Source organism: Fusarium musae, chromosome 8, assembly GCF_019915245.1.
Source record: "Fusarium musae strain F31 chromosome 8, whole genome shotgun sequence".
NCBI classification, from domain to species: domain Eukaryota; kingdom Fungi; phylum Ascomycota; class Sordariomycetes; order Hypocreales; family Nectriaceae; genus Fusarium; species Fusarium musae.
The window spans coordinates 2,891,802-2,905,312 of record NC_058394.1 but is presented as its reverse complement, the minus strand read 5'-3'; the positions used below and the strand labels follow the sequence as shown (position 1 = coordinate 2,905,312).

The following is a 13,511-nucleotide window of genomic DNA, read 5'->3' as shown; positions in this document are numbered from 1 at the left end:
AAATACAAAACTGCTAAGTAATATATTTATAAAATTGCCTTTAGGCTTTAGAAAGAGCAAGAAAGAAGACTAAGTATTACTTCTATATAAGGCGTTATATAGATTATAAAATGCACTGCTTTTATAGCAAAAGGAGCTTAAAAGCATACTATAAACCTTAAACTACAAGCTAGTATTAAATAAGAGCTACTACTACTAAAAAGGAAACCTACTAATTATCTTTTATATAAATAATATAGTCTTTATATTTAAAAAAGAAAATAAAGAATCTATATTATAACTTATACAATCTCTTTAGGAGAAATATAAATTAACTAGAGGAAACAAGTTATAGTAGTTTCTTAATATATAGGTTATATAAGATTATATATTAAAACAGATTTAAGTAACTTAAACTATATATCTTAAGAAAATATATAAGATATATACTATAGATACTATAAATGCCTCTCTAATAGGAAAGGAAGAACTCCTTCTTAATTAAAGAAAAGCAGATAAATATATAGTTAACTAGTATAAGAAGGTAATTAAATTAATCTTATATATAAGTATTATTAGTTAACTAGATATTATATTTATAATCTTAAGACTATTTTAATTTATAAATAATCTAAGTAAGATATATATAGAAGCTACTAACTATATACTTAACTACCTATATATAACTTATTTTTATAGTTTATAGTTTAATCTTAAAAGAGAATTTATAGTATATAGCAATATATCGTTTACTAATAATACCTTTAATTAAAAAAGCTTATAAAGTTATATAATAAAGATCTATAAAAGACTTATAAGATAGTAAGTAAATAAGTAAGATATAGTAACTATATTAATAACTAAGGTAGAGCTACTTACTCTCTTATAAGTTATAAAGGAAAGGCTATTTTAATAAAGGCTATTCCAGAGCCTATAGGATAAGCTTTAAAATATTAATTTATATCTCGTTTATAATAACTAATAGACAATTTGTCTTCTAAAGAGTCTTCTATAAAAGCTAAAGACTAAACTCTAATATATTAATGTCTATAACTATTAGTTATAAGAATATATCTAGAAAAAAACAATTTCTCTAAGCTATAAAGTAAGCTTAAAGCTACTAATAGATACGCTTATAAAAGCATTATAAGGCATAAAGCTAAAGGAAAGTTATAAGCTATTCAGCCTTATAGATATTAAAGAACGTATTTAAGATTATTAAAATATAGATCTTATAAAAAGATTAATTAAAGAGATCCTAGATAAGTTAGATATTTAATAAATAAGTTACTTTTTACTATTTTATAACTCCTTTAAGTTATTTTAAATATAAGATCTCTTTTAATATACTAAATATAAGATCTTTTTTAATATACTAAATACAAGATCTCTTTTAATATTACTTAAGATGCCTTAGACTTTATTTATATATTCTAGACTTTATTTATATATTCTAAGCTTTATTTATATATTTTATACTTTAGAATATATAAAGTCACTTTAGAATATAGAAAATATTTTAGGAAGGAAATAAATAATTTAAAATTAGTAAATAAAAGCCTAGAAAGTAAAACTTTTCTCTATAAAGAAAACAAAAACTACTAGCTATAATATAAAAGAAGAAAACAAGCCTTGCCTAGGCAGAGGCTAGATAGGAATTACTAGATAAAAGGAAGGTATAAGACTAGATGCCTTTTAAGATAACCTTAATTATAATATAGCGCTTATTCTTCTCTTAAAAATTTCCTAAAATATTAGCGTAATTTAAAATAATAAAATAAGCTATAAAAGTACTTACTAATTTTTTAATAAAAGACTTATCTTACTAAATATAGTCTAGGAAAAAGAGGGTAGTAAGTAATATATTAAGAAGACTATATAGTTTAAATTAGCTAAATACAGCTTAAAGTTATAATATATATTACTTATATTAGATAATAAGAGCTATTAGGGTTATATTACTTATAATAAAAGACCCCTGGCTTAGCCTAACACTTACTAATACTCTAACTAGCAGTAGTACTATTAAGGCAGGCTAAGTATAGGATATAGCGCTGCTTAGAGTTATTAAGAAAATTAGAAAATTAGAATATAGCTTAAAATAAAAAAGTAAAGTGCTAAAAGACTTATATTTAATAATTTACTATATTAATAGTAGCGACTTATATTACTTACTTAGTATATTAGACCTTAGTATAGAATAAGTAAAAGGGGGTATCTTCCTTACTAAATATAAGTTAATAAAGCGTTTTAATAATTTAAGGCTTAAAAGGAAAGGTAACTTACTTAACTAAAGGGGGCATAAAGAGAGGAGATTTACTATTTAAAGTTAGCTAATAAGCATTAAATAAATATTTTAAAATATAAAAGGATATATAATATAGTGCTAAAAACAATATAGAAAAATTTAAAAATTTATATCAGGTTCTATAAAGAAAAACAATTAGCTAATATACTATAAAAGTAGAAAATGAAGCTTAAAGAGGCAGTTAAATAGCTAAGAAAGAGAGGCATATACTAAATATAGTATTAATGCTTAAGGAAAAGAAAAAGAGATTAGATTTTATAGTAAAGAGAGGCTTATATATCTTAAAAATAAAAGGCTTATTATTTAAATTAATTAAAAGATCTATCTATTATCTACAAGACCTATCTATTATTAATATATAATAATAGTTTAATTATTAATTAACTATTTAAAAAAGTAGAGAATGATTTAGACTATAATAGGAAGCATTATATAATAAGATATAACTAATAACTTTAAATAACTTCTAGTATACTAATAAAGGGAACCTAGAAGATAGTACTCTAAGCTATTAGAGTGTTATAGTAATTCTACTCTAGGGGGGTGTATTAAACTAGTAGTACTATATAATTAAAAGGGATTATATAAGCCTGCAAATAGTTTAACCTAAACAAGCTTTAGATATTAAGAATACTAATTATATAACTAAAGGAAGACTAAAAGAGGGGTAATAAAATACCAGAAGTCAGATAGAATGAGGAATACACGGAATTCGGTTAAACAGAAACCTTACTTTTCCATTTTAGCTTTATAAGCCTAGCTAAGCCTAGCGCCTTCCAAACTGGGAAGAAAGTATATCTTATTTTTCTCCGAATTTTGGCGGTTTTTGTGATAGTCTTCTCATTATCATTAAAGCTACCCCTCTTTGGGAATCACAATCCCCGCTCTTTATAGAGTCTATATAAGACTCCGGATTTCCCACTTCTGGAACTCCTTCTTCCTTAGAGACTTATCAACTTTTCTATTATATAATATATATTATTAAATTCGGAAAAATTCGCTCTATTTAACAGACCCACTTTTATCTTATAAATTCTACCCTATGCCTTATTATTCAGCAGTTACAACCTTTTATCTACCTAATTCCTCCTCTTCTACCTTATCAGTCACTATAGTATATCCTACTACTTATAGTGAATTTATAGGCTATTTTATTCAAGCCTTAACAAGGGTTTAATTAAATTAAAAGAAAGTAATCTACTTCCTTTAAATATAAATAAATATATTAATATAAAAAGGTCTTAAGCCTCTTATTATAAATAGTATATAACTTTAAGGCTATAAGGTTATATTAATTACTAAAGAGCTTACTTTATATCTCCTACCCCTTTTTATTATCTTTACCTTTTATAAAGCTATATATATAAAAAGTTAAGATAGCTCTATTAATATATTAAAAGTAAAATATAACTTTTATTACTAGAAAGTAGAAAATAAATATAATAGTATTTATATAAGTAAAGTATTAATCTATTAATATAATTAAAAAGTAAGAAATACTATTAATATTATATAAATCTTATAATACTTTAAAAGCCTAAGTAAAGTCTTCTTTTTTTTTATTATTAAAATATATAAATATAATATAAAAAGTATTTCTTATAGTATTAACTTTAATTATATTAAAAATAGGTATTTTATATTTATTAGTTTTATAAGTATAATTAACTATAAAGACCTTAAAGTATAATTTAGTAAACTAGATTAAGTTTTAATAAGTAAATATAACTAACTATAATAAAAAGTCCTTTTTAATAAAATAATAACTTTAAAAGCCCTTTAAATTAAGATATTAAAGTAAAGTAATTATATAACTCTGTCTATTAATAAGGTCTTACTTTACTTAAAAGATATAGTTTATAAGATTTAAGTTAATAAATAATATATCTAAATTCTATAATAAGTAAGTCTTAATTTACTATTATTTAATATTAGTAAAAGTAAGCTTTTTAATTATAAAGGTATTTTTATTATAAAGCTTTTAATAAGTTATATATATAATATTACTTTTAACTATAAGCTTATAATTATAATAAAAGTAATAGTTATTAAAGTAATATTAAAGACTTTATTTACTTTTATAAAAACTTTTTTTTCTTATTATAAAGACCTTATATTTTATATATTAAGTAATATACTTTTTCTTTCTTTTAAAATTAGGAATTAGTATATATTTACCTTTACTATAGTTATAGCTAAAGTAAATATATACTCTTCTATTAGCTATATAAGTTAAGTGCCTTATTATAAAAGTATACCTTTAAGCCTTTACTTACTTATTAATATCTTTAAAAAAGGCTTTTTATAATAAATATATTACCTTTAAAAGAAAAATATTATTAAATTACTATTTTACTAATTTAATTATAATAATAAAGATTAAAGACTTAATATTATTTAATTAAGTAAATATTATATAAAGAAAGTTTAATTATAAAATAGAAAGTTAATAATTATTTTATTAATAATATAAATATAATAAGAAGATAGATTAACTAATAGTTTATTAGCTATATATAATTAAGGAAAAAGGTTATATAGCCTTATCTATATAGCCAGCTATATAATAAGTATATAACACTAATCGCATAGCTGGCTGTGCAGGTATAAGCCGCCCGGGTATTAATGCAGCTTACCTAAAGCCCGTCCACCTGCCCTATAGTATTAGATAATTGCCTGGCACAGATGGTATACAGAATCATGTTAGCTAGAGAAAAAGAACATATTGGCCACTCTAAGCGGAAGGTATGTAGATAACCTTGTGGAGAAGGGAAACTATCTGCAATTTTTAGATTAGGAAAGACTATATACCTGGACATGATGACAGCACTGTTAACACTGTTTTTAAAGGAAACCCCCGGCCCCCGCTCCTTATAACAATTACGACTTAACAAAGTGTAATGCCGCCGCAAGTACACAGTAATTCATTTTCTAGCCATGAATCAATAACCTTCCAGACAAAGACTACAATTTCAACTCCGCCCACTTCCAATGCGATCTGAACTACTCTGTAAAAGCACAGAGTTTGATGTCCTGATGACAAGCACCCTGGAAATGATTGGTAGGCAGCCAGGCGTTTCAGATACTGCCGGTTATCCGAACACAAGCCGCCTTATCGTTACTTTCCCACCTGTCAAAACATTCTAGCGCGGTTTGGTAAAGTAGCCTTTGGCGAACCTGAAACGACCCACGTAGTGTTAGCGGCAAAATAAGCTTTCCAGTCTTTTTGTAAGCGATGATTGATGCGAATAAGGGGCTCAAGAATGGCCAGACATCATCTAAACGAACCAAAACGAAGGAAACATCTATTCTCGCTTAGTGGCACGTTTATGGTAATCAGGTAAGGTGAGTGTAAATATGTGTAGCAGTCATAATAGAACTCGATGTTTATCTGTGGGTTTCCATGGAAGAGCTGGGTAGATCAAAAGTAATCAGAGCCTTATCTCTCAAAATGCGCCTCTGTTCCCAACTGCGCCCTGGAATATTACAGCTTCCATTTTGCAGCAAAGTCTCGCCATTCTTGCCGGAGCAGGCGGCAACGGCAGTCCTTTGCGTTGCGTTATTCTAAGCCCCTCGAATTTAACAAGAGCCTCAAAACGACCAACATGCGCTGTGTCCAGCTGTGCCGGCTTCCCGACACCCCTGTTTGCTCCTGGGATGTCTGGGGAGCTGGGAAGTAATCACCCGCTTGACGAGAGGTCGAATTACCTTTGTGGTCAAGAGCCTGACTCTAATTCAATACTTTAAAGAAGCCGAGTTCTTTCTTTTACATGCAGCTGTACAGAGCAGGACTGCTTGACTCTTCATTCGTTCATCTTTCGTTCACTATTGCTTCTTTCATACATTCATTTCGATTCAGCCGAGGATCTCTCGAATTCCCTTACTTGGATAAAAATCACCTTTCATTTCACAATCTATTATTCACTCATTAGTCGGCAATATGCTCTTCTCGCTCGTTCTTCCTACCCTTGCCTTTCAAGCCAGCCTGGCGCTCGGCGATACATCCGTTACTGTCAACACCAGCCAGAAACTCCAGGTCATCGATGGCTTTGGTGTCTCAGAAGCCTACGGCCACGCCAAACAATTCCAAAACCTCGGTCCTGGACCACAGAAAGAGGGCCTCGATCTTCTCTTCAACACTACAACCGGCGCAGGCTTATCCATCATCCGAAACAAGATCGGCTGCGACGCCTCCAACTCCATCACCAGCACCAACACCGACAACCCAGATAAGCAGGCTGTTTACCATTTTGACGGCGATGATGATGGTCAGGTATGGTTTAGCAAACAGGCCATGAGCTATGGTGTAGATACTATCTACGCTAATGCTTGGTCTGCGCCTGTATACATGAAGTCAGCCCAGAGTATGGGCCGTCTCTGCGGTACACCTGGTGTGTCGTGCTCCTCTGGAGATTGGAGACATCGTTACGTTGAGATGATAGCTGAGTACCTCTCCTACTACAAGCAGGCTGGCATCCCAGTGTCGCACGTTGGATTCCTCAATGAGGGTGACGGCTCGGACTTTATGCTCTCAACTGCCGAACAGGCTGCAGATGTCATTCCTCTTCTACACAGCGCTTTGCAGTCCAAGGGCCTTGGCGATATCAAGATGACGTGCTGTGATAACATCGGTTGGAAGTCACAGATGGACTATACCGCCAAGCTGGCTGAGCTTGAGGTGGAGAAGTATCTATCTGTCATCACATCCCACGAGTACTCCAGCAGCCCCGACCAGCCTATGAACACTACATTGCCAACCTGGATGTCCGAGGGAGCTGCCAATGACCAGGCATTTGCCACAGCGTGGTACGTCAACGGCGGTTCCAACGAAGGTTTCACATGGGCAGTCAAGATCGCACAAGGCATCGTCAATGCCGACCTCTCAGCGTATATCTACTGGGAGGGCGTTGAGACCAACAACAAGGGGTCTCTATCTCACGTCATCGACACGGACGGTACCAAGTTTACCATATCCTCGATTCTCTGGGCCATTGCTCACTGGTCGCGCCATATTCGCCCTGGGGCGCATAGACTTTCGACTTCAGGTGTTGTGCAAGATACGATTGTTGGTGCGTTTGAGAACGTTGATGGCAGTGTCGTCATGGTGCTCACCAACTCTGGCACTGCTGCTCAGACTGTGGACCTGGGTGTTTCGGGAAGTAGCTTCTCAACAGCTCAGGCTTTCACTTCGGATGCTGAGGCGCAGATGGTCGATACCAAGGTGACTCTGTCCGACGGTCGTGTCAAGGTTACGGTCCCGGTGCACGGTGTCGTCACTGTGAAGCTCACAACAGCAAAGAGCTCCAAACCGGTCTCAACTGCTGTTTCTGCGCAATCTGCTCCCACTCCAACTAGTGTTAAGCACACCTTGGCTCACCAGAAGACTTCTTCAACAACACTCTCGACCGCCAAGGCCCCAACCTCCACTCAGACTGCCTCTGTAGTTGAGTCAGCCAAGGCGGTGAAATACCCTGTCCCCCCTGTAGCATCCAAGGGATCCTCGAAGAGTGTTTCCAAGAAGGGTACCAAGAAGACCACTACGAAGAAGGGCTCCCACCAATCGCACAAGGCGCATAGTGCTACTCATCGTCGATGCCGCCATGGAAGTTACCGTCGTGGCCACTGCACCAAATAATCATAGCAAATAGCCGTTAGTTTCAGCAAAGGGATTGCCAGATTGCACTATTGAGTAACATTCAAGCCATTTCTTAAGCTGTAAAGTTATTTTCCACAATTTCGTTTCACTTGTACTTATAGTCTGCGCCTGGGATGCGCCTGGAAATATGTGTCTTGTGCTGGCCGGTCAAGACGAGTAGCTAGCTATTTGTTCTGGATGTATGATTGGCTTGATAGCCCATACATCTATCACTAGTCTACGATAAACCTGTTCATTGTTAAAGCACCTACATGTGAAGTGACTTGTGAACGACACAAGTGCCTATCGGGCAATCAATCGCCATTGCTACGATGGACTCTTAGCTCCAGAGGCAAACAGTAGAATTAATAATGATCAATCTCACGGAATCATCTAGTATCTCTACAAACCCTTTCTCTACGATATAAAAAGTGGCATTAAAGGTGATGCCAAAACTGTCCAGATACATCTTGAAGTACAGCCTGAAACGTTGATCAAAACGATTCCAGGGGAGGCGCTGGCCGTATGTGTTACAGCAATTTATTGGCGCGGCTGTATAATTGCACGGAGCATTTTATAAAAGTCTTCAAGACTGGCACGCGTTCATAGATCATAGGACTTATAGTCCCAGTAAGCCGAAAGAGAAGACATGCTATTCGCTCGGCTACAGCGAAAATGTCCTAGAATTCGAAGAAAGAGGTCAATGCGGGGAAGTGGAATCTGGGGTCATGCCGATCGAGTTACCCGACCCAATCACTCAGCTGAAGCTTAGCGCGAAGCGTTCTTCTAAGCATAACATGATAACCTTATACTCTGATTGAGAAATGATCTTCCACAGCGAGGTCATGGCGAAAGTGGAACGTTTCTGCAGGTCCAACTACAAGAAGCCACGAACTCTTCACTTCAACATCCAATTCCAGTTCATCTAAGCAAACCATCTTACTATATTCTTTCACAATGTTATCTTTGCCGAGCCCATCCATCATTCTTAGCGCTTTGGCGGCGTTGCCAATCCTCACCTCTGCGTCTCCTACCGGTCTAATACCAGCTGCACCGCAATTTACCAAGAGGGAGATTACTTGCAATTCCAACTATGAAGGCTACGCCTTTCTATACTTTAGCAACCGAGATGAAAACATTTATCTTGCTGCCAGTAACGGAAACGACGCCTTGTCCTTCACCGAGTTAAACAATGGCAAGCCCATATTGACATCCACAAAAGGAGACGGTGGAGTTCGAGATCCCTTCATCTTGAGGTCACACGAGGGAGACAAATTCTACATCCTCGCGACTGATCTTTGCATCGGCTGCGGCACGAGCTGGGGAGATGCTCAACGCTTTGGTAGCCGATATCTCGAGATCTGGGAGTCAAAGGACCTCATCACGTGGAGTGCCCAGCGCCATGTTGAGGTTTCTCTAGATAACTACGGCAATACCTGGGCACCTGAGGCTTACTATGATGACGACCTCAAAACCTATGTTGTATACTGGGCGTCTGGAATCTATGACAATGAAGCAAATCCCAATCATGATCCGATTGAGTACCAGCGTATGGTATATGCTACAACGGATGACTTTGTAACGTTCAGCGAGCCGAAGATCTGGCAAGATGAACCGCCGAATGGCCGGATTGACTCCACCGTTATCAAGGAGGACGGCCTCTATTATCGTTTCACAAAGGCTACCATCAATGGCTGTGCGGATATCGTACAGGAAAGTAGTCCGTCGCTGACTGCAGGGTTAGACGATTGGCATCAGATAGCAAGTTGTATCGGAAAGAACGCGGGAACGCAAGAGGTAGAGGGCCCTTCAATCTTCAAGACAAACTGCAAGGATGTCAATGGTGCAAGATATATCCTTCTGGCTGATGAATTTGGCGGCAATGGTTATGTGCCACTAGAGTCGACTGATCTCGCTGGTGGGAAGTGGACACTCCGCACGGGGTACAAGTACCCCGAGTCTCCTCGTCACGGCACCATCATCCCCCTGACTTTGGAGGAGCTGGAAGGTATCCAGAAGGCCTTTGCCAATACGGCTTGACTGGTGCACTGTACAACGGCTGGATACTTGGTTATTTCTCTGATGCGATGCATTTGTTTACATCAGGGCCTGTATCACCCTAACTCCAGCTCCAGGAAAGGATGTGGGTACACATATTCAAGAGTGTTATATGATAATAAAATAACAACGCGACCTGTAACAAATTGGCGTAACACATCATCCGTGGCTATGAGGGAATGCTTAAAGTGTTTAGATGCTTTCAACCTGGGATACAGACCTGAATGCCTTGCGATAAAGCAATTCGATCTCCCCCTCCCTACTTCAGTTTCTGACAGTATTTCAGACGCAATTGCACTAAATCTCAGTAGCTTCCAGCACTTTGCACATATGGCGAACATAGGGTCGAGTTCTCTATTACAAGAGACATGTCCAATATGTGCCTCAGTAAAGCGTTAGCTACAAGCGTGTTAGCACTGCGTTACACTGCGTCGCCATAGCAGCTGATTCATTGGCCCCCGCCTTGATGCAGCTGGCGCGTGAGGCTGCATCTGCGAAAATTGAAAATTCCAATCAAAACCTCAACTCAACTCAACTCAACTCAACTCAGCTTTCGCAGCATCTTACGGAAGCAAGCAATATCGACGCGATGAACCCGTTCACACTCCACCGCGACAAGCCGCCAGATCCCCCCCAATACAGCGTCACTCTTGATGCCGTCGAAGAGTCCATTCGCCCACCGCCTTGCCCATGCGGCGACTGCCAGGAGGATTTCTTCGCCACCTCGGAGCAACGCAGCCCCGAACATTCCTACCACCTCAGACTCTCCGATGCCGAAGCAGAGCGCAACGCGAGCTCCCTCGTGCAGAGTCTCCATCGCAGCCAGAACCACTTGGCCAAGCAGATCCAAGTCTCTGGGGATGTCTTGCTGAGTCGGTGGAAGAAGCGAAGCCAGGCGAAGCGAGCGGCATTGCTGAAAGAGGTAGCGCCCGACCTTGAGGAGCAGCAGTGGCTTCTTCCGCGATACGCGTACATGCGCGAGAAGTTCTACACCCACGCCAGAAGCCCGACTCGCAGACGTCAACTGCTTCTGCCCTGGCTTAACGTTCATGTCCTCAAGACCAACCCCGCTGTGCTTTTCGCTCTTCTCCACTACCGAACTGCCTACCCTCCCCAGTCGTGGGCACCTTTCGACAGCAGACAGCTCACTCTCGGCTGGGCCGCTGGCTTCTTTGACGTCGACTTCTCTGCCAAATGCGTCGTCATGTACGGAGGCCGATATGGTTCGCTGGTGGATTGGGAGGCAAAGACTGCACACCGCGCTGATACTATCGGGTATCCCAGAGCCATGCTGGTTCTCGAAGCCCAGTCCTACCTTCTCAAGGTTCTATGCAACATCGTCGACAAGATCCTCGAAGGAGTCGACCCTCTACAACCCCCACGAGCCGAGAACTGGCACCAGCTTGTCAGCCACGAAGCCTTCCGAGAGACGGGCGCAGTCGAGTTCTGGTCCCCTTACACCAACCAAGCCTTCTACCGTCCTCCCGTGTTCAACTGCGACTACCTTCTCAACCTCGCAAAGTCTCGCCTCGATGAGACGGGCGATCATCTCTGGTACCTACAATGCGACGGCGCGTACATGAGAAGACACGTCAAGATCATTTTCGCGACAGAAATCTTCAAGAAGGCGTCAGAAACGCAAAGAGCTCAGATGCTTGCCCAGCGTATTGGTGTCGAATTCCAGAGCCATTGTTGGTGGCGATGGATTGAGATGGAGTGCAAGCATGTCGAGGCGGTGCGCAAACGGTTCAGCGACAGTATTTATCCCGGTATGCCCTTGCCGCCGAAATACGACAAGGCCCTGGGTGCTCTTGAACTTCTGCTCGTCAACCAGGTCATATACAGGACCACTCTCCTGGAGCGAGTATTGCCGCATATCCCAGGTATGCAGAAACACTGGGCAATCGATCTTAGCCAAGCTACGTCCAAGAGCCTCGGCTTACTGAAACGAACAACGCTTCCCAATACCCAAGAGTCTCTTGATGATGACACCCTCGACTGGTGTCTTGTGCAGTTACAGGGTCAGCCCGATGACCAGAGGCACTTCGACCATGCCATGCTATTCGCCATGCTTCAGGATCATTTATCCAGCAACCCGTCCGAGGGGAAGAGGCTGGATGAAATCACCTACCAGATACTCTCTGACCTATCAACATGTCACGAAATGCTCATGGCTGTTCGGTCGCACAGGCCCCGCAATGTTGCGCGAACATTGCCCGACGTCTACGACACAGAACGCCGCGAGTCTTGGAAGATGCGCGATTCTACCAATACCTATGGCCTTCAGTTGGAACGCGCTGGGACAGCACTTATCAGGGATTTCTACCACGTGAAGCCACCAACAGGTCCCAAGAACGCCGCCTGGATTTCGCAGTCTCGCGCCCTTCGTGCTGCAATGGAGAGGTTTTGGACATCGATTACGGGAGTCATGAGAGAGCACATCAGACAGAACGATCCTGTCTTCACTGCAGATGAGGTGAACAGCCTTCTTGGTATCATTTCAGCGCACCTCAGTGAGCAGTACATCCAGGATGAGCAACGCGCTGAGGCTGAGATCCTTGCCACGATCCAGACCCCAGAGCTTCAGCCCATCACCAGTACCTTCAGCGACGTTTCTCAACCGGGTCCCGCGTTGACTGCGACAGTTCAGGGTCGAGAGAAGGTCAAGACACGAGGGGACCAGGGGTCTTCTGCCAGTGATGCCACAGAGCCACGAGCTGAAGACGCAGGTGAGGTGACTGAAGACACGGTCATCGTATTGCCTGAGGATTCACTTGGAGTCATTCACCTCATGTTTCCCAGCAAGGACGACACTGCCAAGGAAATCACCTGGAATCCATTCGTCAACACGATGAACAAGGCGGGCTTCACAGCAAGGAACAACACTGGTTCGGCGGTGGCTTTTAAGCAGGTGTCTGGAGAGGGAGGAAGAATTGTCTTTCACAAGCCGCATCCTTCTGACAAGATTGATCCGATCCTCTTGAGGATCATGGGCAAGAGAATGGCGAAGTGGTTTGGTTGGAAGCGGGAGCTTTTCGCTCTAGAGGGCAAGGAGACCTCGGGTGTCCAGGGATAGAGCGTATCGTTAATCACGGAGTATGGCATCACGTAAAGGGTAGCGACGAATAATAATGTTAGAGTTCTGTAAATTCTGGTCCACGCTTTCTACCTGATGTCATTGTGCTGACATCATTCTCTTCGAGTGGTATCAACTTCGAGCCCGATCGCTGTGTCCACCAACAGACCTGACCGCCGTCACCCAACGGAATTCTCATTTAAGATCAAGGCACTCCAAGGCATACTTTTGCCTCTGAAGACCAACCTTCGAGCTTCGTAGTGTGCTCTCTATTCGCAATAGGTGCCGCAATGTCCGCAATAGCGACCAGGAATGACCCAGACATCTTTCTCCTCTGTAGAGCATGTCGGGCATCGAGTGCCAGGCATGGCGCTGGCGGTCAGAGGCTGAAGCTGAGAGTGCATTTTGAAGACTTTTTGGTTGTCTGTAGGTCCACTAGTGTGTGATGTCGTAGT

General features: G+C 39.9%; 3 protein-coding genes across 3 annotated transcripts; all 3 read left to right on the top strand.

Annotated features, from left to right (window-relative positions):
- Window positions 1-6,227: 6,227 nt before the first annotated feature.
- J7337_011209 (uncharacterized protein) lies at window positions 6,228-7,922 on the top strand (the record flags this gene model as incomplete). The annotated part of the gene is made up of 1 exon (XM_044828758.1): window positions 6,228-7,922. One exon carries the CDS (start codon window positions 6,228-6,230, stop codon window positions 7,920-7,922), a length of 1,695 nt encoding a protein of 564 aa, XP_044677312.1.
- A 957-nt stretch (window positions 7,923-8,879) lies between these two features.
- J7337_011208 (uncharacterized protein) lies at window positions 8,880-9,962 on the top strand (the record flags this gene model as incomplete). Its single annotated transcript, XM_044828757.1, has 1 exon — window positions 8,880-9,962. The coding sequence occupies one exon, from the start codon at window positions 8,880-8,882 to the stop codon at window positions 9,960-9,962; it is 1,083 nt and encodes a 360-aa protein (XP_044677311.1).
- Window positions 9,963-10,569: 607 nt separating this feature from the next.
- J7337_011207 (uncharacterized protein) lies at window positions 10,570-13,056 on the top strand (the record flags this gene model as incomplete). The annotated part of the gene is made up of 1 exon (XM_044828756.1): window positions 10,570-13,056. One exon carries the CDS (start codon window positions 10,570-10,572, stop codon window positions 13,054-13,056), a length of 2,487 nt encoding a protein of 828 aa, XP_044677310.1.
- Between the last annotated feature and the right edge of the window lie 455 nt (window positions 13,057-13,511).